The following is a 26,815-nucleotide window of genomic DNA, read 5'->3' as shown; positions in this document are numbered from 1 at the left end:
CACCCCTACCCCAGGGCTTTAAATTGCCATTTGGGAAAGCCGGTCCCGGTACAGTGCACCAGCTCTTGCTGGTACACCGTACCAGGGTGTACCGGCTTACTTTCACCTCTGGGTGACCCCTAGTTCTTGTGTTATGTGAGGGCGTAAATAACACTTCCTTGTTGACTTTTTCCAGACCAATCATGGTTTTATAGACCTCAGTTGTAGCCCCCCTTCATCGTCTCTTCTCCAAGCTGAAAGTCCCCGTATTTTTAACCTCTCGCATGGAAGTTGTTCCAGACTCTCATCGTTTTTGCTGCCCTTCTCTGAACCTTTTCCAATTCTAACAGAGCTTTTTTGAGATGTGGTGACCAGAACTGCCAGCAGTATTCAAGGTGTGGGCATTCCATGGATTTGTATAGTGGCATTATGATAATTTGTGTCTTATCTCTTTTCTAATGGCTCCTCAGTCTGTTCGCTTTTTTGACTGACAGCACATTGAGCAGCTGTTCTCGGAGTGCTGTCCACCATGACTCCAAGGCCTCTCTGGAGTGGTAACAGCTAATTTAGGCCCCAGTGTTGTACGTTGTGTTGTAGCTGTGGTGGTCCCAGGATATAAGAGTGACAGGGTGGGTAAGGTAGTATCTTTTAGACATGAAGAAGAGCTCTAAGCTCAGAAGTTTGCCTCTCTCCCAACAGAAGTTGGTCCAATAAAAGATATTACCTCTCCCATCCTGTCTCTCTGTTCTCAACCCCATCATTTTCTGTGCAGAGTGGGGATTGTTTTTTCCAATGTGCATTAATCAGCATTCAGTTTCATCTGCCGTTTTGTGAGGTCCCTCTGTAACTCTGCCCAGTTTGCTTTGCACTATTCTCGAGTGATTTTGTATCATCGGCAAACTTTACTACCTCACTGTTTACCCCTTTTTCCAGATCATTTATGAATAAGTTGAACAGCCCTGGTCTCAGTACATATCCCTGGGGGCCAGTGCTGTTTACCACTTTCCATTGTGAAAACTGACAACTTATTCCTACCCTTTGTTTCCCATCTGTTAACCATTTATTGATCCACGTCTCGCTTATCCTACTTTGCTTAAGAGCCTTGGGCCTGCAAAACACAAACTGCAACTGCAAAACTGCAAAAAACGTTGAAACTGGAAATCAGAGGCATAACCAATGCTGCAATACCTGAGTCCTTCAGACTCCAAGGATTAGCTTTCTTAGGTGGCAGAGTGACCAGTGTATTAATAAGGGTTATTTATATTGCAACGGTGCCTAAAAGACCCCATCAGATCAAGACCCGGTTGTGCTGGGTGGAACACAAACAGCCAGGGACAGTCCCTGCCCCAAGAGCTCACCAGTGTGCATTTCCTTTGCTTAAACATGAAAGTGTGATGTAGTTACCTCTACCTGTTCCAAGTTCCCTGGGGAATCCAACATTCAGCAAGCCAAGGGTGAAGGATATTCTAGGCAGCCTTACAAAAGCGTCCTGACAATGGACCCCCTCTGCTGGAGAAGTTTTCTCAGCGATGTTTACTTAGATTGTCAGCTGGGGGGGGGGGGGGGGGCTGTCTTTCAGTTCTGTTTGTTCCTTCAGTGCCTAGTGCAGCAGGATCCCGGTCCTTAACTAGGGCTCCTAGGTGTTACAAATCATCAGACCAACCCAGTGAACTACAATGCTCTTCCAAAACCTGCCAGCCTTCCGTCCTCGCTGAATTCAAACCGCATGCATCCGCACATCAAATAAACGCCACCTCCCCAAAACATTGGAACCCTCCAACACTCCAGTGAATTCACCTGGAGCATGCAGAGGGGCCAGTACGGGGTCCATGCAACACTTTGATGCTGTAGGGCTGAAGCAGGATGTAAGATGCAGATGGCCTGGCTGGCCTTCTGCACAGGGGAGAATTCCACCCACTTGCCTGATCCAAGTAACCGCTTCGTCTCCTCTCCGTGACTTGAATCCCTCCCTTGGGATGTTCCCCTTGCTGGTGTATGTTAGAGCCTCACTTGTCTACCAAGTCCGCCACTGTACGCTCCTGGGAGGCAGACAGCTGGCTCTCCGGGGAAGTGCCTTGCTCACTTGTGGACACTAAAACAATGCGCAGGTTTCTGGCTGCCTGCAAGAGCCTAGACTGTGGTGCTGCGTAACAGCGCAGTAACACCACAAAACACACTGCTGAGCCACACCGTGACAGGGCCGCACCTCTTGGCTAGGGCTCGTGTTACAAGAAGGCCTCAACCCACCCAACATCCATTTTTCTGGGTGCAAAGTGGATCCAGCTCCCACTCCTGTCCTGGCATGGACAGGGGCCATCGCTACCTGTCTCTTTCAGCTGTCCACAGTGGGCCACAGAATTCAGCAGGGTCCCACCTGCATAGGGCAGGGCTAGAGTTTGTCTGTAGCAAACCGTACACTCCCCACTCCCTGTTATTTAGAGACCACAACACTCTTCTTCCCTCTGCTGCAGGAGGACAGAAAGGAGCCAAGGACCATGGAATTAGCTTGTGCTATTTTATTTACAGACTTTAGAAAACCCCCATTTCTACCAAGCTGCTCTTTACATGTTTCTGGAGCAGACAGGTTTCCAGCAGCCTTTTGATCCTGGAAATCATGGGAAGGGGATTCTCTTCCCCTGACTCCTCCTGAAAAGGAAACCCCAGTGTATGTTGGGTGTCAGAGCATCAGTTCCGAAACGCGCCCAAAACCTCTCAAATGAAACTAAAGAAAAACCTCAGCAGCCCGCATCTGTGATGCAGAATAAATACCTCGACGTGTGAACCAAGGCAGAAGAGGAGAAGCCCACACCAGGCTGGGAACAGGCTGTGCTGGGGAGGTCAGAGAAGGTAGGCAGCCAAAAGCAGCATTTTGAAAGTAATTTTAAAAACCCAGCTTATTCTGACATTTCGCTGTGTATGTTACCACTTCCCTTAAGCAGGTAGGGATGTGGAGTAGAACCAGCAGCATCAAGGATTTATGTTTCAATCCAAACCTAATGTTCTAGAACAGGGGTCGGCAACCTTTGAGAAGTGGCATGCCAAGTCTTCATTAATTTAAGGTTTTGTGTGCCAGTAATAAATTTTACATTTACAGGGCCCCCACTGATGGAACCCCAGACTGGCAGCGGGCTGAGTGAGCCTGGCGGCCAGGACCCCAGCTGGCAGGGGACCAGGCGGCTGGAACCCCAGACCAGCAGCGAGGTGAGCGGGGCGGGTGGCTGGTATCCCAGGCCGGCAGCAGGCTGAGCAGGACCGATGGCTGGGACCCCGGCTAGCAAGGGGCCGGCGGCCAGAACCCCAGACTGCCTGCAGGCTGAGCTGGGTAGCAGCCAGAACCCCAGACCATCAGTGGGCTGAGTGGGATGGCGGACAGAACCCCAGACGGGCAGGGGCTCACCCGTTGCCAGTCTAGGGTTCTGCTGGCTCCTGCCAGCCGGGGTCCCTGCCACCGGCCCCGCTCAGCCCACTGCCGGCCTGGGGTTCCGTTCACCCAGGCAGGCAGCGGGCTGAGTGGGGCCGGCAGCTGGGACCCTGGCTGGCAGCAGTGTGCCAGTAAAAATCGGCTCGCATGCCGCCTTTGGCATGCATGCTGCAGGTTCCTGACCCCTGTTCTAGAAACAAGTTAAGCTCCAAGCCTCAGGCCCCTTAAGGGAGCTTGGTGTCCAGCTCCCATTGACTCTGAATGGAATTTAAGCACCTAATTCCCAAAGACTTATGAAAATCCCAACCTAGCTGTCCTCACTGGAGAACCATCCATGACTGCAACTCAGGGCCTGTCCCCCCACTGCCTTGCACCCTCTGCTCTCATTGACACTGGCCCAGGGGGAGAGGCTGCAGCAAGCTGATCTGGAAGCGTTCTGCACGCACTTTGCACTGGGGAAAAGACTGCACAGGGTGCAGGGCAGTGGGTTCTCCCAGCGCCGAGAGTTAAATTCCTGAGCTGTTTCTGAGCCGGTAACAGCTGTGATATTTCTACCGTCAAACCAGAACGGCTGAGCGACCAGCCCTGTTCTGCTTTGGAACAGAGGGGCCCAGGTTTGATTCCCTGCTGCAGGCCCAGGGACCCGTCCCTGAGGAGGAGCTTGTCCTGCTGTGACTCTTGGCAGGTAACCAGGAGATGCTCATACCGGGAGCTTTTCCCACACTCGGTGCACGCACGCGGTTCCTCTCCACTGTGCGTGATCTTGTGCTTCAATGACTTCGGAGCAGCCAAGTGGCTGGGAGCAGGGAGGACTGGTCACAAGGGATGGCGCTTTACTCCTGTGACCTGGTCCCAGGTCAGTACCGACCAAGTTACCATCAGACATCATTTGATGACCTGCCCGAGCCCGTTGGTCAGACTGTCCAGTTAATAACAGGCAAGAGCATGCGAGCCAGACCCCACTGGAGTCTCCGCAGTTAGGAACGGCCCATCCACCCTAGAACGGAAGGCCCTGCCTGGGGATAATCAGAGGTGTGGAGGGCTCACGGCATTCAGGGCAAAGTGGGGAGAGCTGGGGCACTGGGCACTTTGGCTGAGCCCCCAGTACAGGGCTGGGTGGGCCATGGTGGCACGGGAGTCGGTGCACAAGCTGAGAGCTCCCCCATGCCCGGGGATTCTCAGCTGGCCCGACCTGGCTGCTTTCCGGCCCCTTTGTGCTGCCCGAACACAGGGGTGCGCAAAGGGACCCGAATGCACCAGCCCAGCTGGCTCGTGGTGTATGACCAAGGATGTTCCCACAGCGAGCGACACTCCTGCCTGGATTCTCAGTGTCCCTGTTTAACCTTCCCCGTGCTCAGGAGCAGTGCGGCTGCTCCTCCCAGCGGTGCTGGACCTCTTAGTGCTCCGACCCGACACGTTCCCCACCACGGAGCTGTGGGAAGCCCTGTCCCCGCACAGATGGTTTCTCTGCAGGGCTCGGGTGGGCAGCCACAGCCCAGCTGGCCCAAACCCTCCCCAGGGACTCTATTCCTGGAGGGTCTCTGCCTCGCCTGGCACGGGTGGGATGTAACACGTGTCACGTGGGCACAGTTGGGGGTTGGGTTGCCAAGCCCAGCTCAGGGGCCGGTGCAGCCCGAGAGGCCCTGGCTCCCCGCTGCCAGCCCCGCGGTGGCCTCGGCAGGCTCGTGCAGGAGACGAGTCCTCTGGTGCTGTGCCAGGCTGTCCTGGCGGGCAAAGCCCCGTCCACACTGAGTGCCCTTGGAGGGACCCACTGGTGCTTGGCCAGGAGGCACAGGTGGGCAAAGCTCCTCCCGCACTGGGGGGGCAGCCCCCCATGGCGGGCGCCCACTGGTGCTGCGTGTGCCCCTCGGCGACAAAGCCCTGGCCACAGGCAGCGCAACGGACTTGTGCTCTCAGAGGTGGGTCTGCTGGTGAGCCAGGAGCGTGTCCCGCCGGCCGAAGGCCTTGCCGCAGGCGGGGCAGGAGAAGGGCTGCTCGGCCGGGTGCAGCCCGGGGGGGAAGAGCAGGGGCCGCTTCTTGCGGAAGCGCTTCCGGCACTCGGCGCAGGTGAAGGGCAGCTTGCCCGGGGGCATGTGCTGGTCCTGGAGGCAGCGTTGAACCCGGCCGACGCTCTCACCGCACTCCCTGCACTTGGCGGGCTTCTCCGCCAGCTGGCTCCTCTTGGGGCTCAGCAGCGACTGCTTCTGCCCCAAGCACTTCCCACGCTCAGGCCACGGGCCGGGCCGCTCGCCCCCCACGGCTCTCTGCTGGCCCCCGGCCGCTCTGAGCTCCCCAATGCCCCTCTTGCCCTGAGCCGACCTCCCTAGGACGCTTCTCTGCCGAGCCGCAGGGCCCTCCCCGGGGCTCTGGACCCTGGTCCCTTTGGACGCCCCAGGGGGGCCTGGGCCCTCGCCCCCCTCCTCGGCACGAGGCTCCTCTGCAAGTTGGAGCGGGATCTCGTCACCTGCCGGGGCAGAAGAAAGCAGCCGTTATTCACGTCACCTGCCGGGGAGGGAGGGAATTCTGCGACTCAGGGGCTCCAGCTTTGGAGTCAAGTCCCAGGAAGTTGGCCGTGGGGAGCGAGCGGGGACACTCATCAAGGTGCTGGTTTACCGGACCTGGCTCCGCCTCGCTTTGGGGTCGATAAATCCTTTGTTCCCCCTAGAGAAGGGCAGAGGGGAAGTTTTCCCTGTCTCCCTGAGGTGCTGGGGTTGGCCCTGGGCCTTGAGATCACCAGCGATGAGGCTGCTTTGAGCGACTCTGGGCTTGCACAGCAGCCTTACGTGGCCTGCTGGGAATTCCCCAGGTGGAGTGACGCTGGAATGGCCAGGCCTACGCCACCCCCCTCCCTCCGGCAGAGGGGCCGTGCTGGAGGGGATGGGAGGGGCCTGATGATCCCGGCAGCCCGTTTGCAGTTGCAATGCGCTGAAAGTTGGATCTGACCAGCTCCTGTCGGCACTCACTGGTTCCGAGCGGTTTCTCTCCAACACGCACCTGCGCTGGGCTCTGCAGGGAGCCCCCTTTGCTCCAAAGCCGGCTGAGTCCCCACACACGGCTCCGGCTCCGGTTTAACCCAGGGGGAAAGGCCAGGTGCTGGAGCAGGAGATTCTGTTCACAGGGAAGAGCAGGCTGGGAATTAGCAGACGGGTTCTAACCATCAGGGGACAGACCTCCCGGAGGGGGCTCCCGACAGAAGCGGAGGCAAGAAAAAGGGGTTTGAAGGTGGAGCTTGTAGGTTTCTGAACGAGTCGGGTTAGTCTATTCAGGGTTAGATGCACTTGACTACAGAGAATCTGGTTTTGCAGGCTCCGTACAGGGGAGGCACTTCCCAGCTGCGGGAAGGCGTGACAGGAGGGTTGAAGCAGCCGTGCCTGCACCAGGGTACGCTCTGCGGGAAATATTAAACCGGAAGCGGAGCTGATGAAGTCAGAAGGAAAATTCCTTGTCCAACTGCTCCAGCATTTTTTAGCCAAAGCCAGAGAAAGGACAACTCCACACTGCCTAATCCCTGGCCATTAGAGAAGACAACGGCAGGTGATCGGACATCACTCGTTTGTGAAAGGGTATAAAGGGGTGAGCTTCGTTCATTAGCGTGTCTGCCTGTCCTCATGGGAGCCAGCCAGCGTGGGTTTGAGCACCCCTGGGTCGACTCCTTTTTGTGCGTATCCTTGATCAACGTCTGTACAGGCTTATCAAGGTTCATCACTGTTTGGATGTAGCAACTCCTGACTAGTGGGGCTTTTAGGCATGTTTGGAGCAACTGTACAAATTCCGCTTGGATTTAATACTAATTTAGCCATAAATGCTTGTATCTGGTGCCACCCTGAAAAAACAGGGATATAAACAAACTTCCAGCAACGAGTTCCATGCTGGGGTGGCTGGCGATAGCAGGGACTGGACTCCAGGTCCCAGGGGTCCCTTCCACTCCTGTGGGATTACGTTCCAGTTTGGTTTCTACTCCCACTTAAACCCTGAGTTAGGGGTTTAAAGCCAGCACTGGCTCTTTGCTGGAGGAGAGAAGACACCTCTTTTTAATGGATATAAAAGGTGTTTGTGAGGATCAAGAAGCAGCAGAAAACGAGGGGCTAAGACCAGTGGTCAGACTGTCCAAAGAGGGAAAGGAGGAGAGGCTCAGCGATGGGACTGGGTGGTGGCAGGGCCAGGAGGGGGTGCGAGCGGCTGGCTTGCAGCCTGTAAACTAACAACATGTCAGAAGTTGAGAGCAGATGAGCAGAAATTGTAAAACGGTCCAGCTGGATTCCCCACTCGTCCCCTCACGCCCTGTGCCCAGTGGTCTTGGCTGCTACTCACCAGGGCTGGGGCCTGCAGGGGTTCTGCTTTCTCCAGAGACCGGCTGATCCTGCGCACACGGCTCCTCTTCTCGTTTAACCCAGGACACGGCATCAGAGGGGACAATCTGAAACTCTGTTCAGGGCAAAGAGGATTACACCGCGTTCCCCCGCTCTCGGCCAGATCCGAACACCGAGCTCAGGCCCGACCACCTTTGCTTTGGACCCCTCCTCCGCCCAAAGACAAGTTTGGGCGGCTCCAAAGGAGGGGATTTGCTGAATGGCCAGCACACTAAGGGACACCCCCGCTCCGCTTGGTTTAACGAACGCAGAGCACGGACACTAACAGCCAGACGGGTCAGGCTCCCATGCTGGAGGCAAGGGAGTGAGACAGCATCCTGTGCACGCAGGGCAGGTCCCGTCCCAGCTCCTGAGCAGAGGGGCTGCTCCTTGCCAGCACCTGCAGGGCATTGCCAGCCCCACACGGGGCGAGGCGGAGGCAGGCTGTGTGCTATTGAAAGGCAGGGGGACAAGCCAGCAGAAGTCGGGTACAGCAATGCAGACGTCAGTGACAGTCTGCCCAGAGGGTGAGGAAACGGCTGCTGGTCCCTGGAGATGGCTGGGCGCAGAGAAAAGAGCTCCGGGGTGATTACTGCGCTCAGCAGCTCTGAGATGGTGAAATCCATTACTCACCTGAGCAGGGGCTTCCACTGATTTCATTTTCCCCAGAGTCCCCTTGGCCCCCACAGCCCGGATCCTCCTCCTCCTGGTTAATCCACAATGAAATGTCTGATGCAGAACCGGGGGGTTCTATTCACAGGAAAGAGAAAGGCTCAGATTTCAAAGGAGCCTAGGGGAGTTGGGCACCCAGTTCCCATGCACTGTAGGTGGGAGCCCGAAGTCGCTAGGCTGTTTACCAAATCCCAGCCAAGGGTATTAAGGGTACGTCGACTTTCGAGCTGGACGTGTAGCCGTGGCGGTGGGAGGGGCTGGCTGCCCCAAGTACGTCCGTAATGGCTCAGATGAGATCGTACACAGGGCAGCTAGTCCCTCCCGCAGTGCACCCCCACGGCTACACTTCTGTTGTTTGAGCAGAACTCCCGCGGGTCCAGCTCCTTGGCTGGCACTTCCCCCTTCCAGCCTGAACGCAGACACACGCTGCGTGTTTCTCCTCCCCGCTGAGAGCTGGGCCAAGGAGCTTCAAACCCATCTCTGCCAGCATCGGTTTTCAGAGGGGGCTGCTCTGAACAGACACTAGTGCAGCTCCGGTGGGAGGGGAAATGGAGGGCTGCAGATGGGGTCGATGCCAGAATGGTCAGGAAGGGGGCAGGGGGCCGAGGTGGGATGAGGGGAGGGCTGCAGATGGCACTTGCTAGGGACAAGGACAACAGAAATCCACCTATGGGGAAGAGCTGCACGTTCTGAGAGCTTGCTAGAATTTCAGCTTCCCTTCGTTCTAGTGGTTCCCCCGGGGGCTGGACGAGCCTGTCCCGTCTCAGAGCCCGTTCAGGACACGGGATGTTCTGCAGCACGCAGGCTGCCAGGGTTAAATTGTGTAACTGCCCCTGGGTTGTTCCGGGCTTTGGGTTCTCAAAGGAGCCCTTTTCCCACTTGCTCCTTCCAGAGAGGTCTTCTCTCTTCTCGGGCCCTGCCTAACCTGGGGGCACCAGCCAGGGGAAGTCCGGTGTCACAGGGTGTCTGAACACAGTTGGTCAAACCAGGGGGGAGGAAGCGGAATCAAGATCCAGATCTGGATTTGTGGCTTCATCCCATCGCTGCTCTTACCCACCGGCTGGGATTAGATTAAAAAAGCAAAGAACAGGAGTAACACACAAACAGGATGCTCAACCCCCTCGTGCAATCTCAGGGATTCGGAGGAAGCAACGTCCATTTCGCCCTAATTCCCCCAAATGTTCTCCTGTCCCTGGCACAAGTGTCAGAAAAGTGCCCATTGAAACAGAGGGAATGAAAGAGCTCGTGAAGCTTTCACTGGACCAAGCCATTTGACTTCACTCCTTGTGCACGTTCGCCAGGCAGTCACACCTCCAGCTATGGCAGTCAGTGGAACGGGACCCCGGGGAACCCAGCTGAAGCGAGAGACCTCAGGGCTCATTTCTGAGCTGTTTCAGGGTACCTGGGCTGGGGTCTGCAGGGATCTCGCTCTCCTCTGAACGACCCTGATCCCCGACACACGGCTCCTCCCCTCGTTCAATCCGGGATAGAAGGTCAGGTTTGGAGATGGCGTAGTCTGCAGATGGAGAGAGACGCTCCAGGGTTTGATTCACACAGTAGGATACTCATTCCAGATCATTATCAATGCTCTGAAATACCCAACCCCCGAGTGCTGGGGGCGACAGGTGATGTGAAGAGAAGCTGCACCAGGCAGGGCGCTGTTCCTCTGATGGGTGGGACTCTCTGATTCCTCCTAAGGGAAGGGGCTGCCATGGGCACAGGAAGTATTAATCCACGTGCCTATTTATTAAGCACCAAGAAGCCGTTCAGGGAGCCACCTGCAGAGGGGCAGACGGGTTAATCTGGACACTATTTATTCTACAATACAACGGCGCCAGGGAGCCTGGGGATGCCAGGGCTGTTCTCTGACACACAAAGTACAGTTATGTCCTGACATTTCAGGTGCAGGATCTTAGCCAAGGAAAACTTGGGGCGAACTGGGCAGTGCATTTGGGGTATTGAATTTGCTGTCCACTGTCAACCCCCGGGATTATTCCTTTCCTTCCTACTAATTACATGATGTGTATTAGGGATGCAAATATCGGTTAAAAAAGTTAACCGGTTAAATGATTAAAATTATTTTAAGTGATTAACTAAGGTAGCTGGGCAGGCCTGGCACGGCGGAGACTGGGGCAAATCCGGCTGGGCCTTGGGTATGGCATGGCCAGGGGTCCGGCCAGCTGGCTAGACGCGGCGCAGCACAGCCAGGGCCAGGGAGCCAGCCAGCCGGCTAGGCACAGCCCAGCCCGTCCAGCCCGACGCAGGGCCGCCAGGGTTAACAGTTAACTTCAGATACCATTTGCATCTGTCTCAATGCAGCTGGCCACTCATAACCCACTGGGGCAAAGGGGAGTGGCACTGTAATGGGGTGGCACCCTTCTCTTGTCAACACCCACTGGCTGAGCGTGTGCATGGCTGCAGTTTTTCCTAAGTTTCTCAGCTCACTGTGTCCCCCTTGGCTGCTACGCTTGTCAGGCAGGTGTTCAGAACTCAGTCCTCTGCCCGAGTCTCACACAGTCCAGATGCAAACGGACCCTTTCTGGGGTATTAGTCCAAAATGTTCTGCAGCCCTCCAGGTCCTAACCCAGTGACCCTCTAAGTATCAGCCACGTGCCACATCCCTTTAACGACCTGCGTTTCCCTGGGCCACCTCTCCGTAGCCTGTCTTAATTATGTCCTGGTAGCCAGTCAGCAGCGATTCCCTCGCTTCCCCAATCCCTGCCAGCAACTACCTGTCTTAGCCCTTACAGCCCCTGCAGCCAGCCAGGAGCACCTCTTGTTCCCCTGGTCCCTGCAAGCAGACTTCCCTGGGCTCCGTCCTGCCTGCAGTGAGCTCTCCATGGTCCTGCTGCTCTTCCAGCCAGCCAGGAACCCAGTATTCCCTCTTCCAGCTCCAGGCAGCAACTGACTGCTCATCCTCTGCTGCTCCCTTTTATATGGCCCTTCTGGCCCTGATTGGCTGCTCCAGCAGCCCCTCTGATTGGCTGCTTCCCTTGCAGCCACTCTAGGCTACCTGGAGGATGTCTCTTCTTCTCTTTTCCAGGGAGGGGTGAGGCAGCGCTGTGAGGCCTCCTCCAGATCTAGTCCACCCTGTTACAGGTACCCACACACACCAGCATTGAATTTTGTCCAGTATCTAGAGTTGGAACTGGATGGTCCACACAATTAGTGATAGGACACATAATCTCTCTTCTAGGTGACTGGCTCAAATCCAGCTCAGGTCAGTGGGGAACACAAGCCATTGCCCTCGGGCAGCTGGTTGCGAACTACCTGCGTAACACGACTTGGGGTCTCCATGCAGCCCAATCACAGAACCCATCTTCTCAGTTAGAACTAGTAACTGGCCATTCAAGCTGAGAGGCCAAGGAGTGAGTGGGAGCGAAGCTCATATGTGAAATGGCGAGACCTCCAGTGCTACCAGCTACAACATGTCACTATGTTTGGGTCATTTGGGACTGCAAAGGTTTCCATTAGCTCAGACGCAACTTCTGGCTTCAGTCAGGAGATCTGACATTAATGCAACAGAGCCAGAGTCTCTGTGCATGTGTAGAATATGCACAACTGAATCCACCCACCATCTAGGCCACAGGTGGAAAGCACTGGAGGTGGAGGAATAAGGAACAACACGGTGTATTTTAATTTCTTTTTAAAATGCACCGTCAATCAAAGACCCGCACTACAAGGATTTTACCTACTGATCCACCAGGAATGGAAGGAATTGGAGAGTAAACTTGAGCTGGAGCCAACTCTGCCTTCAGCGATCTCACAGCTTCTCTTAAGAGAGTGAAGAAAAAAGAATTACCCAGGGAGATCAGGGCCTCATAATTCCCTTTCATCACGTTCTTGTAAAGCTCCTTCTGCCATTCCTCTAAGCTCCCCCACTCTGGCTCGTTGAAATAGACGGAGACATCATCGAACGTCACCGGCACCTGGAATCACAAGCGTTGCACACTCAGTACCTCCTGGGTCAATCCCACCTGTCGTATGAATCAGGAGAGATGGGGAGGAGCAATTTCCCCTGGCTATTATTGGGGAAACGACTAGAAATGGGTTTCATGTAAAAACACCCCAGACATCACAGCTAGAGCTGCAGGAGGCTATGCTGCCCCACCCCCGCACCGGCAGAGCTGGAAAGGAAAATCTGAATGTTTGGTCATGCATAGGGGTAGGGCAGAGACTGCTTCCCCCTCTCCATCCATGCCACATGCGGCTCTCCCCCAGGATCAGTGCTGGAGCTTCCATCCCGCTCTCCAGGTACCAGGCAGTACAGCTCAAATGCTGCTACGGACTCCACATCTGCAGCTGCTCCCAGATCCCCCTTTCACCGGGGGGAGGGGGGCCCCTTCCCGGGTCCTCGGCAGGTTTCAGGAACTGGGAAGATGCTATTGCAGAAGCAGTACTCTTGGAGTACTGATCCAAAGGATCATCTGGCCCCAGCGATTAACTGAGCCAGGAGGTCCCTGTGGAGTGACTCTTTGTTCAGGTTTTGCCTACAGAATTTGTTCTCAGAGGCTGCAAATATGGAGCAACATTTGAACCTAAGCAAAGTACCTATATGGTCCCCGTCACCATTGTATCTCCACACTTCACAGTCGGATGTGTGTAGCCTCACAATAGGCCTGTGAGGCAGGCCAGTGCTGTTATGCCCGTTGTACAGATGGGGAACTGAGGCACACACCGGCTAAGTGACTTGCCCCAGGACACATAAGAAGCCTGGGACTGAGCCCAGGTCTCCTGAGTCCCAGCTCAGTGCCCGATGCCCTAGGCCGTCCTTCCTCCCCTGCAGACGTTTGAACCCTGTACTCTAATACGGAGCCTGAGCGCTGATGGCTGTGTGCTGACACCACGGAGTTGCAGCGGGGAGGGAATGGGCCGAGCGCAGCCACGGTGTTCCTAACCAGTGTGATTTTAGGCACCGTCACACAGGTTGGCAGCCAGATCACATCACTCCCTTCGTCCAAACCATTTTAGGCCAGTGAATAAGGAACAGCCAACACAGCGTCAGAGCAGCATGTCAACACAATTCGCCTGGGCGCTATTGTAGCACGTTTCTGTAACTTGGTTAGAACATACTCTGGGGTCCTTCCAGAAGAGAGACGAGCAATCACGCTCCAGCGCGCAGCCCTGACTGGGGAAATCTTGCTGCGGAGATGGAATGTCAACGGGAAAAGAAATCTTTCAATAGACTGACCTGGGAAAGAGGCCACGAGTTTCAAAAGTGGATGTCTAAAGCAAGGCCTGGTCTACATCTAAAACTTAGTTTGACCTAATTTCGTCACTCAGGGCTGTGAAAAATTCACACCGACCTCTACACCCCAGAATTCTTCTGTTGACTTAGCTACCACCTCTTGGAGAGGTAGATTACACAACAGGGATAGACGAACCCCTTCTGTCGCAGTAATGAGCGTCTGTAACAGTTCCAGTATACACAGACCCCTCAGCTCAGACATTCCCCCTGTGATGCCTACAGGTACGGTGACTGCAGAGGTCACCAACTTCTGACACTGGATGTAAACACTTCTTTAAATTAACAGAACGATCAGGCGAAATCAATCCCAAAATCTCAGGCATTGGCACCCTGACAGCAGGATTGTCTGGCTATGTAGACTCCCTCCTCAGGCCCTACGCTACCAGGACTCCCAGCTACCTTCGAGACACCACTGACTTCCTGAGGAAACTTCAATCCATCGGCGATCTTCCTGATAACACCATCCTGGCCACTATGGATGTAGAAGCCCTCTACACCAACATTCCACACAAAGATGGACTACAAGCCGTCAAGAACACTATCCCCGATAATGTCACGGCTAACCTGGTGGCTGAACTTTGTGACTTTGTCCTTACCCATAACTATTTCACATTTGGGAACAATGTATACCTTCAGATCAGCGGCACTGCTATGGGTACCCGCATGGCCCCACAGTATGCCAACATTTTTATGGCTGATTTAGAACAACGCTTCCTCAGCTCTCGGCCCCTAACGCCCCTACTCTACTTGCGCTATATTGATGACATCTTCATCATCTGGACCCATGGAAAAGAAGCCCATGAGGAATTCCACCATGATTTCAACAATTTCCATCCCACCATCAACCTCAGCCTGGTCCAGTCCACACAAGAGATCCATTTCCTGGACACTATGGTGCTAATAAACAATGGTCACATAAACACCACCCTGTACCGGAAATCTACTGACCGCTATTCCTACCTACATGCCTCCAGCTTTCACCCTGACCACACCACATGATCCATCGTCTACAGCCAAGCTCTGCGATACAACCGCATTTGCTCCAACCCCTCAGACAGAGACAAACACCTACAAGATCTCTATCAAGCTTTCTTACAACTACAATACCCACCTGTGGAAGTGAAGAAACAGATTGATAGAGCCAGAAGAGTTCCCAGAAGTCACCTACTACAGGACAGGCCTAACAAAGAAAATAACAGAACGCCACTAGCCGTCACCTTCAGCCCCCAACTAAAACCCCTCCAACACATTATTAAGGATCTACAACCTATCCTGAAGGATGACCCAACACTCTCACAAATCTTGGGAGACAGGCCAGTCCTTGCCTACAGACAGCCCCGCAACCTGAAGCAAATACTCACCAACAACCACATACCACACAACAGAACCACTAGCCCAGGAACCTATCCTTGCAACAAAGCCCGTTGCCAACTGTGCCCACATATCTATTCAGGGGACACCATCACAGGGCCTAATAACATCAGCCACACTATCAGAGGCTCGTTCACCTGCACATCCACCAATGTGATATATGCCATCATGTGCCAGCAATGCCCCTCTGCCATGTACATTGGTCAAACTGGACAGTCTCTACGTAAAAGAATAAATGGACACAAATCAGATGTCAAGAATTATAACATTCATAAACCAGTCGGAGAACACTTCAATCTCTCTGGTCACGCAATCACCGACATGAAGGTCACTATCTTACAACAAAAAAACTTCAAATCCAGACTCCAGCGAGAAACTGCTGAATTGGAATTCATTTGCAAATTGGATACTATTAATTTAGGCTTAAATAGAGACTGGGAGTGGCTAAGCCATTATGCAAGGTAGCCTATTTCCCCTTGCTTTTTCCTACCTCCCCCCCCCCCAGACGTTCTGGTTAAACTTGGATTTAAACTTGGAGAGTGGTCAGTTTGGATGAGCTATTGCCAGCAGGAGAGTGAGTTTGTGTGTGTGTGTGTTCCCGGGGGGCGGGGGGTGAGAAAGCCTGGATCTGTGCTGGAAATGACCCACCTTGATTACCATGCACATTGTAGGGAGAGTGGTCACTTTGGATGAGCTGTTACCAGCAGGAGAGAGAGTTTGTGTGTGTATGGGGGTGGGGGGGTGAGAAAACCTGGATCTACGCTGGAAATGGCCCACCTTGATTATCATGCACATTGTAGGGAGAGTGGTCACTTTGGATAAGCTATTACCAGCAGGAGATTGAGTTTGTGTGTGTGGTTTTTGGAGGGGGGGGAGAAAACCTGGATTTGTGCAGGAAATGGCCCACCTTGATTATCATACACATTGTGAAGAGAGTGGTCACTTTGGATGGGCTATTACCAGCAGTGGGGGGGGGGCGGAGGGTGAGAAAACCTGGATTTGTGCTGGAAATGGCCCAACTTAATGATCACTTTAGATAAGCTATTACCAGCAGGAGAGTGAGTTTGTATGGGCGGGGGGGTGAGAAAACCTGGATTTGTGCTGGAAATGGCCCACCTGATGATCACTTTAGATAAGCTATTACCAGCAGGACAGTGGGGTGGGAGGAGGTATTGTTTCATATTCTCTGTGTATATATAAAGTCTGCTGCAGTTTCCACGGTATGCATCCGATGAAGTGAGCTGTAGCTCACGAAAGCTCATGCTCAAATAAATTGGTTAGTCTCTAAGGTGCCACAAGTCCTCCTTTTCTTTTTGCAAAATCTCCACCGAAGACAAAAGGGGTTACGAACCTGTGGGAGAAGGGGCACACGCGAGCGTGTAACACACAGAACTGACAACACTGAGGAGGGAGAAAGCCAGCGAGTAGCAGCCTGGTGGTCGGGAACATGGGTTGGTGTTGGACCCTAGAAAAGCCTAGAGAGAGATTTTGGCTCTGGTGCTGGCTACAAAGGCTTGGAGCTATAAGCTAAGACACTCTTTTAGCTTTTGGTTCTTCTCCTGTGTTGGGAGAAGCAGAACTTTGTACCTTCCTTGTAAATAAACAGCATTACATCACAGAAAATACCATCAATATAAAGTTCCAGCGGGAACATCCCCAGGGCCCTGCACTTGACTAGCCAGCAGGTCACAAAGGGACAATATTTAGGCAATGAATAAATACCCCAATTTTCCAGAGTGCTGAGCACACGGCAACACCCGTGGACTCCAATGGGAGTGGTGGGACGCTCGGCACTTGGGAGAATCAGGCCACTTATTCATTGCCTAAATATGAAGGTAGGAACCCAGCTTTAGGCCCCGACTCTTGAAAATCTCTGCACATGATTTAGTTCTGCCCCTCGGCGCCAGCTGGGGTATCGTTACCTTGGGGACCTCCCCCCTAGTGCCTGGGGGAAGCCTCAGGATCCAGAAGTTCCTGTTCTTCAGCAGGTTCTCCATGTTCTCCAGCCTCCTCTGCAGCCGTCCATACCCCTGGATCAGAGTTCCTACCGCAGCCCACTTACTCTCCAGCTGGCTTTCAAATTGCATCACCGTTTTCTCACAATCGACTAATTTCTTCTCAGCTGTTCCCATTCTCCTCTCCAGAGTCAGCAACCGCGTGGCATGGGAATCCACCGTCCTGTCCACAGCTTGGATTGCAGCAACTGCAGGCCACATGGAAAGCTTTGCCGGCTGCAGCTGGCTCTCCCTCTCGGAAGTCTGTCTGGGGTCAGAGCGGGACTGTAAAGGTATTGGGCGCTTTGACTCCGGGTCCCATTCTGGAGCCTGTTTGCAAGGACAGAAACGTAAGTGGAGCTGGGGGACTCGTCATTCCACAAACGAAACTCCACTTAAAGGGACTGAGGCTGAGCAAGTGCGAGATGCCCCAGAGAGCCAGCCCTGAAAAGCCAGGAAAGGCCAACGGCCCCCTCTGAATCTGCCGTCCACACAGTGCACTTCCGCTAAGCGCCCAGCCCTGCGTCAGCGGACAGAATTCCCTCGTGGAGACGCACAGCACGTTCCTCCCCCAGTACAATGCAAAACCCTTCCCCGCCACCTCCACCGATACTGCGACATGTGCACGCAGGACCAGCAGGGAGGGGGTGTCCTGTCTCTACGGGGGACGCACAAGGTTGCCGTTAAGGACGTGCTAGGAATGGGGTGCACAAAGAGCATTTCCGGGTCACTGGCGGGAGCAGCAAGTTCCTTGCCACGATGCCGAGTCTCTCACTTATAAAATCATGAGTGGTGTGGAGAAAGTGAATAAGGAAAAGTTATTGACTTGTTCCCATAATATAAGAACTGGGGGCCACCCAATGAAATTAATGGGCAGCGGGTTTAAAACAAATAAAAGGAAGTTCTTCTTCACTGAGCGCACAGTCAACCTGTGGAACCCCTTTCCTGAGGAGGTTGTGAAGGCTAGGACTATAACAGGGTTTAAGAGAGAGGTTAAGTCCATTAATGGCTATTAGCCAGGATGGGTAAGGAATGGTGTCCCTAGCCTCTGTTTGTCAGAGGGTGGAGCTGGATGGCAGGAGAGAGATCACTTGATCTTTACCTGTTAGGTTCACTCCCTCTGGGGCACCTGGCATTGGCCACTGTCGGTAGGCAGGATACTGGGCTGGATGGACCTTTGGTCTGACCCAGTGTGGCTGTTTTTATGTCTATGGAAAGCTGCAGTGTGGGGTACAGTGAAGGGGAGCCTCAGAGACTGTCATTTCCTTGCTCCTTTTGATTTCCCTTCGGGGAGGGGGTCACACTTACCCAGCCAGATCCTGTTAGACAAAGGTTTGGTTTGTGGAATTTCCACAGGGTTTAATACATTTAGTGTAGGAGGCTTTTTTGTAGGGGGGGGGGGACGAGGGCTTGGAAAGGCAGGGCTGTCCTTCCACCTCCACCCCCCGCCCCATATCTGATGGCATATGGAGAGAGTGGGGGTTTCCAGCGGGGGAGAAGGAAAGAACAGGGTGAATGGGGCTGGGGGATTTAAGTGGGTGGACGGGGAACCCTGATAGATCTGGCTGGACTCTCCCTAAATCCACAGACTGAACAGGAATCGTCAGCGTGATGCAGGGCAAAAAGGCCGACCTGATTCTGGGGTGTGGTAACAGGAGTGCTGGACACTGGGGAGCCCCAGCCAGGGGGAGCTCTGGGCCCAAGTCCGGGCACCACCATCGAGGAAGGAGGTGGGCACGCTGGAAAGAGCCCCGAGGAAAGCGACAAACCTGATCGCAAGGCTGGCAAACCTGACCTGCGAGGAAGGGCTGAAAACACGGGGCAGGTTTAGTGTCAAGACGCGAGCACCGAGGGGGACCTGCTGCGTCTCCCGACGTGTGAGGGGCTGTTAGAAAAAGCTGGTGAGCAATTAATGGTTCTCCGCCGGCGGACAAGAGCGAACGGGCTTCTCTGCAGCCGGGGGGGATCCGGGGGGCTCTTGAAGAGACGCTTTTGAGCTCTGAGGCCACCTCTGCTCTGCACCGGGCTCCCCGGGGGGCTGCGGAGCCCCCCTCCCTGGAAACGTTTAAAAACAAGTGCGACGGACCCCAGGCAGGGCTGGCCCAGGAGGCTGCACCCGACCCCCCCGGAGCCGCCCCAGCCGGGCGGGGAGAAGCTCCCGGGGCCCGCCGGGCCCTTACCTGGGCAGCGGCCCGCTCGGCCATGGCGCCCCCGGGCGGGGCTGCTCCCGCTGCGGGCTGGGCAGAGTCCCGGCGCCGCCTCGCCACGGGCCGGCCCCGCTGCCGGGCGGAGCAGAGCGAGCGCGGCCCGCAGGGAGGGAGGGAGCCGCGGCCTGGCTGCCGGGGCCGGGAGCGGGGCCAGTTTCCGCGCGGCCCGGGACGCTGCTTCCAGGCTCCGCCTCTGCCACGTGTGGCCGGAGCCCGGCCCGCCTCTGGCCCAGCGTCCCCGGGGGAGCGGGAGCGGCTGCCGGGGGCGGAGCGGGGGTTTCTGCCCCCGGAGAAACGAGAGGAAACCCGGGCTCTGCGTTTGCCTTTAACCGCAGCCGCCCTCCCGCGGGGTCCCCGTGCGACCCTGAAGCCCCCGGGCCGCTCCCCGCGGCGGGCCGAGGCCAGATGGGCCAGGCGAAGGCCTCCGGGCCGCGCCGCAGCCGCGAGCTGGAGAGAAACCAAAGCAGCCGCCGCTTGCGCCGGATCCGCACCCTTGCTCGAGCAGGGGACGGTCCCCCCCCTCCACTGCCCGGCCCCTGAGCGGGCCTGGAAACGAAGCTGCTCGGTGGCTACCCCGTGCTTCTGGGACGGGACTGGAGCGGGAGCAGGGGCTGGCCCTGCCGGGGAGGGGAAAGGAACAGAGAGGATAATACTTCGTCAAGAATAAGGCTCTTCGGCCCCAACATGGCAATAAACGAAGGGAAAGGACTGTCTGAATATTCATGACCTAGTGGCTCCCTCCAGCCCAGCTGCTAAAGGCTAAGCCCAGAGCCAGCCTGTGGGGTGAGGGGCGTCCCTCAGCCCAGCCAGTCACAGCCACGCTCCAGGGGAGAATCACTCCTGCCACCCCCACGCCCCAGGCTGCATGAGACTCAGGGCCCCCAGCCTTTGCCCGTCCCACCCCTGTCAGGACACACCCAGGCTGGGGTGCTGCACAAGGAAGCCAGCTCCTGGCTCTTCCTCAGCTAAGGAGGAGGTGGAGGAAGAGCTGAGAGGGCTTCACAGCGCCAGCAGGCTATTGTCCAGCCTTCACTTGCCCCTCCCAGATGTTACACTCCTGCTCTCACACTGAGTGCATCCATCCACATATGGCACACAAACATGCCTCCTTTGTGGCTGGGACTGTTAACAGCTAAGTAAAATTGCAGCTGGTCAGTTGCACCTGGAGGTCGGGCTAGAAGACCAGACCTCCAAGAACAGGCAGGAGGCTGCAGGCATTACAGCAGTAGCACGGGTAGTTTTACCTTGGGGGCTGTATTCTATTCTATACAGGTTCTCGCCCCACACGTCTCCCCAGAGCACTGGAGCACCTCCTGGCAGCGCATCAAACACGGTGACTAACCGCTGGGGCGTCTGTTCTCTCCCCAGGTGGAGCAGTGTTTGCAGTGGAGGGTCCAGGCTGGATACACACTCAGCTGCGTGGCTATGTCAGAGAAGGCCAGGCCTAAGCACTGCACCTTGCACATAGGACATGTCTGCATGGCCCCGCAGGTCAGACGCCCGGGGTGGGCACTGCAATACTGCACTGCACCCGCCCTGTGTGGACCCGGCCAGTGCAAACTAAAACGGGCTTTAGTTCACCTGACCAGAGGTGGACTACGCTACTGTGAACTAGGTCACTGTCCGTTCACACGCGTAGGATAAGCACAGTGCGTCGCTACAGTTTCCACCCGTCGTCTAACCTGCAGGGCGCTGCAGACAAGCCTTGAGAGCGCAGGGTGGTGAAGTCTGTGATAGGCCTTAGCTCTGGTGGGAGTTCATGCTGGAGCCTTGGGCTTTGTCTTTAGTTTTTGTAATGATGGTGAGGCAAGATGGGCACCATGCTCCACCTCAGGACTGGCAGCATTTTCACAGAGTATTAAATGACTCCTAGACATACACTGTAAAACATACAGGGAACCTTTACACGTCAATCTGAAATCACCAAGTGAACACCAAATACACGGAATCGCTTTGTCATAACAATATCGAGTGGTGCACAAGGACTGCTTTGTAAACGTTACAGCACACTAACAAACATTTCACTGCAGGTTAAGGGTCCAATACCGCTAGCCCCGGCACGCAGCTCACTGAAGGCAAGATGGATGCAGTACCTGCTTTCACGTCTTCATGGGTTCCTTTTTCTGCGTTCGTGACGCTTTCATTGTGAAGAGATACCAGCCTATAAGTCTCCCCCCGCTGCCAACACATTCTCCGCGGACTAGCCTGCTGTTAATACTCGGGCCCTCAGCTGATCCTGTTCTCCCAAGTGACATTTCAGAGTCCACTGGTGTCTAAAGCGTTCGGAGCACTCAGGGTCTCTCTCAAGTGGACCCGCCAATGCTCGCGGAGGTGCTGCTTCCGTGTGAAGTTTTTGACGCACTCTGTGCACTGGTAGGGGCGCTCCCCAGTGTGAACACGCTGGTGCCCCAGGAGATGGTGCTTCTGGGAGAAGCGTTTTGGGCACTGGGTGCAGTGATACGGCTTCTCGCCCGTGTGGATCTGCTGGTGCTTCAGGAGATGGTGCGTGCGGCTGAAGCTCTTGCCGCACTCGTTGCAGTGGTAGGGCCGCTCCCCGGTGTGGATCCTGTAATGGTTGGTGAGCTTGGATTTATCCGTGAAGCTCTTCTCGCAGGCTGGGCATTTATAGGGTCTCTCCCCCGTGTGGCTCATCTGGTGTCGGATGAGATGGGAAGAGCGGCTGAAGCATTTCTCACAGTATGGACAGATAAGAGGCCCTTGGCCCTTCTCTGCATGGGTTCTCTGGTGTATGAGGAGGTTGATGTGCAGCCGAAAACTTTTCTTGCACTCTGTGCACACGTACAGCCGCTCTCCTGCCTGCAGGAGATGAGGATTGCTGAGGCTGGAGTTTGGACTGAAGCTGCTGTCGCATTCCGTGCTTGGACAGCATCTGCCTCTTGCCGGGTCAGCTTGGAGACTGAGCATCTGGGCCACGCTTTGCTGATGGTCTGGCAAGCTGCTGGCTCCCTCTCCTGCATGGACTCTCTGGTGCAGCAGGTGACAGAGGCCCTTTGCACATTTCGGATAGTCATAGGGTCCTGCTCTGGTGTGACTCCTCTGGTGAATGATAAGGCTTTTCTTTAGCCTAAAGCCTTTCCCACACTCGGCACACTTATTAGGCCTGTCTTTGGCAGACTTTCTCTGGTGAATGGCGACTGGCTTGTTGTTGCCAAAACATCTTTCAAGCTGAGCTGGTCCCCTCCTTCCTGGGTGGTTCTTCAGTGGGGATACTGCACTGCACCAACCCTCCTCAGGACTCTGCCCAACGTCCTCCTGGGACGTTCCTGTCAACGTTCCAAGTACTTCCAGGATGGCAGGGCATTCCTCTTGCTCGGTTTTGATCAGGATCCCATAATCTGCTGGACAGGAGAGAGCGCTTTTATTTCAGCCTTCCTATTCATGTCTATTATTTGTTAGCTCCCTTCCCTGCATGCACCAAAGTTTTCAAAACTGGGGGCCTAAACTCACAGACCTAAATCCTCTACCTAAAAGAGGCCCAATTTTGAGAGCCGTTGAGCACACGCAGGCCCTGCTCATGGCGCTCAGCTCATGGGAAAGCCCAGCCAGAGAAGAGGTCGCAGCAGTCAAAGCAGGAGGTGATCAAGGTGGGAATAAAGGTTCCAGCTGCAGAGGGAGCGAAGGAGGGACGGATTTCTGAGGCGATGTAGAGACAAAGAAGGAGAGAAGCTGGAATGATCAGAAGACAATGGGGAAGGGAACAAGGGGAGCACCTCCTGGCTTCCAATCTTCCCACTGACCACTTCCCTCCCTCCTGTCCTCATTTCAGAGCCATCTGCGCCCCGAGCCGTGGCCTCCTCTCCTTCCCACAGCCAGGCCTCTCCCTTGCTTTGGGCGGAGGGAGGTCAGTCACTTGCTTGTGCTGCCTCATCTACCTGCAACAACTTTTCTCTCCCTCTTCTTTTTCGTCTAACCTCACCTTAGGACGTCAGCCTATTATCATGGGTCTACAGTCAGCTGTAACCCCAATTCACCCCCCCCCCCACACACACAAGTGATTGGACTCAACACAGGAGTCGCTGGGTGGGATTCAGTGGCCTGTGTTATGAGGAGGTCAAACTGGTCCCTTCTGGCTTTAAATTCTGCAGACTACAGCCTCCTTCCATCCTGTCCTCTGGGCACCACGTCTGCAAGATGACTCGCTTGCCTCTCTGCCCCTCCAACACATGAGCCTGCCCCCCTGTGCCCCCATTCTCCCATAATGTCCTGTGCTGTAAATTCTCTGCTTGGGCAAGATTCTGCCCCCAGCTCTGTAGGGCGCTGCCTTTCCATTCACTCACTGGCACGCATAACTCACCTGGGCGGGGGTCCGTAGGCATTTCTCGTTCCTCCAAGGCTCCTGGATTCCTGACACTCGGCTTTTCCTCTTGTACAATCCAGGATAAAATGTCAGCTTGGGAACTTGCATAATCTATGGAAAGAGACATTGGGGGCTGTTATGTTTTATTGACACTGACGGAGCTGACGTCTCAAACCAAATGGTTTTGGCCAGAGGAGAATAAAACAGCGGGGAGGAGATGGGTTTGTCCCATGCAAGCCAGTCAGGGGTCCCAGGACACCAGGGGACTGGTGGCTCCTATATAAAACAAGCATTAAGGCCTCCTCTCCGCTACTAATTCCTGGTCAGAATAGCGGTGGCCTCCTAGCGTAGAGGCAGCTTATCCCAACAGGAGGAGTTTTTCTGTTGGTACAGTAACATCGCCTCCCCAAATGACATCACTGTGCCGATCACCTACACTGGAGGCCGTCCAGCACAGCTGTGTCAGCTGCGGGAGGAGGGGTTCACATCCGTGACCGACACAGCTATACCAACAAAGCTTCGTAAGGCAGACCTTCCCTGGGCGGCTTCCCTGTTTCCAAACCTGCTGAAAGCCCCAGGAGATGTTTTGAGAAATGATCGGCTCCAGGAAGGAAATCAAGGCTGGCTGCTTTAAGAAAGTCCACGTGCCCTGGATGCCGAGCTCCAGAGTCAATGTGCCACCTTCCTCACCCCACCCTTCTATGCCATAGCAGCCAGGGGCCAAAGGAAGATGGGCAGCATGGCAGGACGGACAGAGACACTTAGAGGGAATGGGAGATTTAGCATCGGAAGGGTTCCTGTCCAACGGGAGGATGTGGGGATCCCATGAGAGGCCCCAGGCAGGACTACAGAAGAGGCAGCAGCATCCCAGCCCCTCAGGCACAGTCACTGCAGCCGTCAGGGCCGGGCAGCTCCCCGAACTGGAACACGGGCATTTCAGCTGTTCCTCACCAGGTGGGTACCCAGGAGCCTCTGATTGAAGGGTTGGCCACAACATCTGAGCCAGCCGTTACAACGCTGAGTCTCCTTCAGACGAAAGACATTTTTGGTTTGTCACTTCCTGATAGAGAGAAGGGGGGGGGGCCTGCAGGTGACACTGCTGACAACCAGCCACCAAGAGAGCCGGAGGGGAGGCCACCAGCTGAAGGAAAACATTTTCAGGTGGGTTTCTAGGGTATTTAATAATGTTGAAAGAACAGTTCTTCTGACCCACGTCCTATTGTTGCTCCTGTCCCCCCTCCTTCCCCATCTGCCAGAGAGCACAGGGAAGGAAGAGAAATTGGCCCTTTTTGAACTGGCTTCTAAACAGGAAGGCTGGAATCACCCTACGGGAACTGGCCACTAATCCCATTTTACCTGGTGTCTGCCTCAGACAAGAATCTTTGAACATAGATGCTACTTAGTCAGCTGGGCAATACTGTATCGCGAAGGGATATTTCTTCCCGGCTCCTGGCTCAGATCAGTTCTGAGGCATGAATCTCAAGAGTGCCCAGAATATTTAAAATCTAGATTTCTTAGCTTCTAAACTTTGTAGAGTAACAGGACTTAGGGAAGTGAAGTACTTCTCACCCAGTATCAAACAGCAGTCCACCTTTAATATCTACGGCAGTATTAGGGAATGGAGACTTTACATCCAGTATTTTCCACTGCATGCATCCGATGAAGCGGGTTTTAGCCCACGAAAGCTTATGCTCAAATAAATTTGTTAGTCTCTAGGGTGCCACAAGTCCTCCTCGTTCTTTTTACATCCAATGTATCTACTGACTTTTTTAAGAGGCTTAAACAGAAATCATTTTAATTAAAAAACTCCTAATCAAAATGTAGTTACTGTCCATCTGCTTTCTTCTACCCACCCATTTCTAAGGTGCCTAGCGTCTGCGAAATATTTAGGAGTATAAAGACACAAAGTAGACACCATATCAGCAACCAATTAACTTCTCTCTCTCACTAATGCACTGAAATACGTTTTTATAATAGTGAAGAATTAAAAGATCAACACTAGAAAATATACTAGAAAGAACAATTCTGCACTGGCCTCAATGGGTAGGCTCATAAAGACTCAGTAGAGATAAAAAAGTTCGAGGACTTTACTGCTGTGCTTGTGATCTTTTTGTAGGAGATACCGAAACAGCCTAGAGGTCACCTGTGGCGATTACCATATTTGTAAATGAAATTATAATTTGTGCAGGCTACAGAAATAATCTCAAACTAGGGAGAGGATTACTGCAGGAGGGCACGTTCCAGTTCCGAGGAAATCAAACATCTGAACTTAGGGGGCTGCAGTTTCTGAGTGGTAACCGAGAGTCTCTGCATCCTTTGTCTTCTCCAGCAGTTCCTTTTGCATCTTTATCTTGGAAGGTCTGTGAATTCCTTGCAATCAAGTCACGGGCGTGCTGGAGTCAGTAATGCAGCATGCATGCTCTAGTGGCGGAAGGTTCATTTTACTGCCAGGAGGACGTTTGCTTGGACTGCCTGGTCAGTCTGAAAAAGCAGCACTGGATCCCTAGTTATTTAGTGGCTCCTTGTTTACAAGCCAAGTTTAGGTGGTTCTCTCTGCTGTCTGGCATTTGCGTGGGCACTGTCCTGTTCACAGCTGGTACAGTACTGGCTATGCACACACACACACACACACTCAAATTCCACTGCTGTGTTTTTTTAAATCAAGTCTTCCTGGTGTGAGGTGGAGTTTCACTCACCTATGACCCCTTCTCCACTGAGAGAATGAAGCATCACAAGAATGTCCCCTGGCTTTAGGTTTTGCTCTTAGCTGCAGAATTCGATCATTTAAACGAGGCACAGGGGGGCCTCCCAATTGAGAAAAAAGTCCAAAGACACATCATATATTCCTTGGCAGCTCAGTGGTGCTGCATTGTGAAGCTCCTCCTTAGCCCACACCCCAGGACCACACAGAGCTGCTTTCACAGCTCGGACTTTGTCCAGAACCCACAACGGGATGGGCATCACAGAAAAGAAACATTCAGAACTTCAGAGTAACAGCCGTGTTAGTCTGTATTCGCAAAAAGAAAAGGAGGACTTGTGGCACCTTAGAGACTAACCAATTTATCTGAGCATAAGTTTAAGTGAGCTGTAGCTCACAAAAGCTTATGCTCAAATAAATTGGTTAGTCTCTAAGGTGCCACAAGTACTCCTTTTCTTTATTCAGAACTTCGCAGCTTCAGTAGTTTGTTCAAGCTTAATTTTATTATTATTAATAATCAAGCATCTACTGCCGTCAATTTACCCGGCACTTTACAGA

General features: G+C 54.2%; 2 protein-coding genes across 8 annotated transcripts in view; both read right to left on the bottom strand.

Moving 5' to 3' along the window:
* Positions 1-3,487: 3,487 nt before the first annotated feature.
* Positions 3,488-19,843, bottom strand: LOC140905774 (uncharacterized). Of its 4 annotated transcripts, none has more exons than XM_073329232.1 (8): positions 19,215-19,843; positions 16,963-17,364; positions 12,224-12,350; positions 9,824-9,937; positions 8,383-8,499; positions 7,712-7,825; positions 6,395-6,508; positions 3,488-5,864 (listed from the first exon to the last, which is right to left on the bottom strand). In XM_073329232.1, the coding sequence occupies exons 1-8, from the start codon at positions 19,236-19,238 to the stop codon at positions 5,314-5,316; spliced, it is 1,563 nt and encodes a 520-aa protein (XP_073185333.1). In that variant the 5' UTR covers positions 19,239-19,843; the 3' UTR covers positions 3,488-5,313. The 4 variants fall into 4 exon arrangements, with proteins under 4 accessions (XP_073185333.1, XP_073185336.1, XP_073185337.1 ...); XM_073329235.1 differs by lacking the exon at positions 19,215-19,843 and adding an exon at positions 18,830-19,196; XM_073329236.1 differs by lacking the exon at positions 19,215-19,843 and adding an exon at positions 18,137-18,781.
* Positions 19,844-21,126: 1,283 nt separating this feature from the next.
* LOC140905763 (zinc finger protein 783-like) overlaps positions 21,127-26,815 on the bottom strand; it is a 35,321-nt gene continuing 29,632 nt past the window's right edge. For all 4 annotated transcript variants that reach the window (XM_073329201.1, XM_073329202.1, XM_073329200.1 and 1 more), the window contains 2 exons: positions 23,557-23,670; positions 21,127-22,600 (listed from right to left, as the gene is read on the bottom strand). In XM_073329201.1, coding sequence (XP_073185302.1) covers positions 21,498-22,600; positions 23,557-23,670 — 1,217 coding nt within the window. In that variant the 3' untranslated portion in view covers positions 21,127-21,497. The remainder of the gene's footprint in view (positions 22,601-23,556; positions 23,671-26,815) is intronic.

Source organism: Lepidochelys kempii, chromosome 2 (assembly GCF_965140265.1).
Source record: "Lepidochelys kempii isolate rLepKem1 chromosome 2, rLepKem1.hap2, whole genome shotgun sequence".
Lineage (NCBI taxonomy): Eukaryota > Metazoa > Chordata > Testudines > Cheloniidae > Lepidochelys > Lepidochelys kempii.
The sequence above is the reverse complement of the archived record's forward strand: the minus strand, read 5'-3'. Positions and strand labels throughout refer to the sequence as shown.

Bases quoted from the DNA above. Each gene is read 5' to 3' on its own strand.
- LOC140905774 (XM_073329232.1), bottom strand. From the start codon at position 19,238: ATGGCCGAGCGGGCCGCTGCCCAG. The intron at 17,365-19,214 runs GTAAGGGCCCGG...CCTTGCAAACAG, and splicing joins CCGAGCGGGCCGCTGCCCAG to GCTCCAGAATGGGACCCGGA. The intron at 8,500-9,823 runs GTACCCTGAAAC...TCCTGTGAATAG, and splicing joins CCCTGCAGACCCCAGCCCAG to AACCCCCCGGTTCTGCATCA.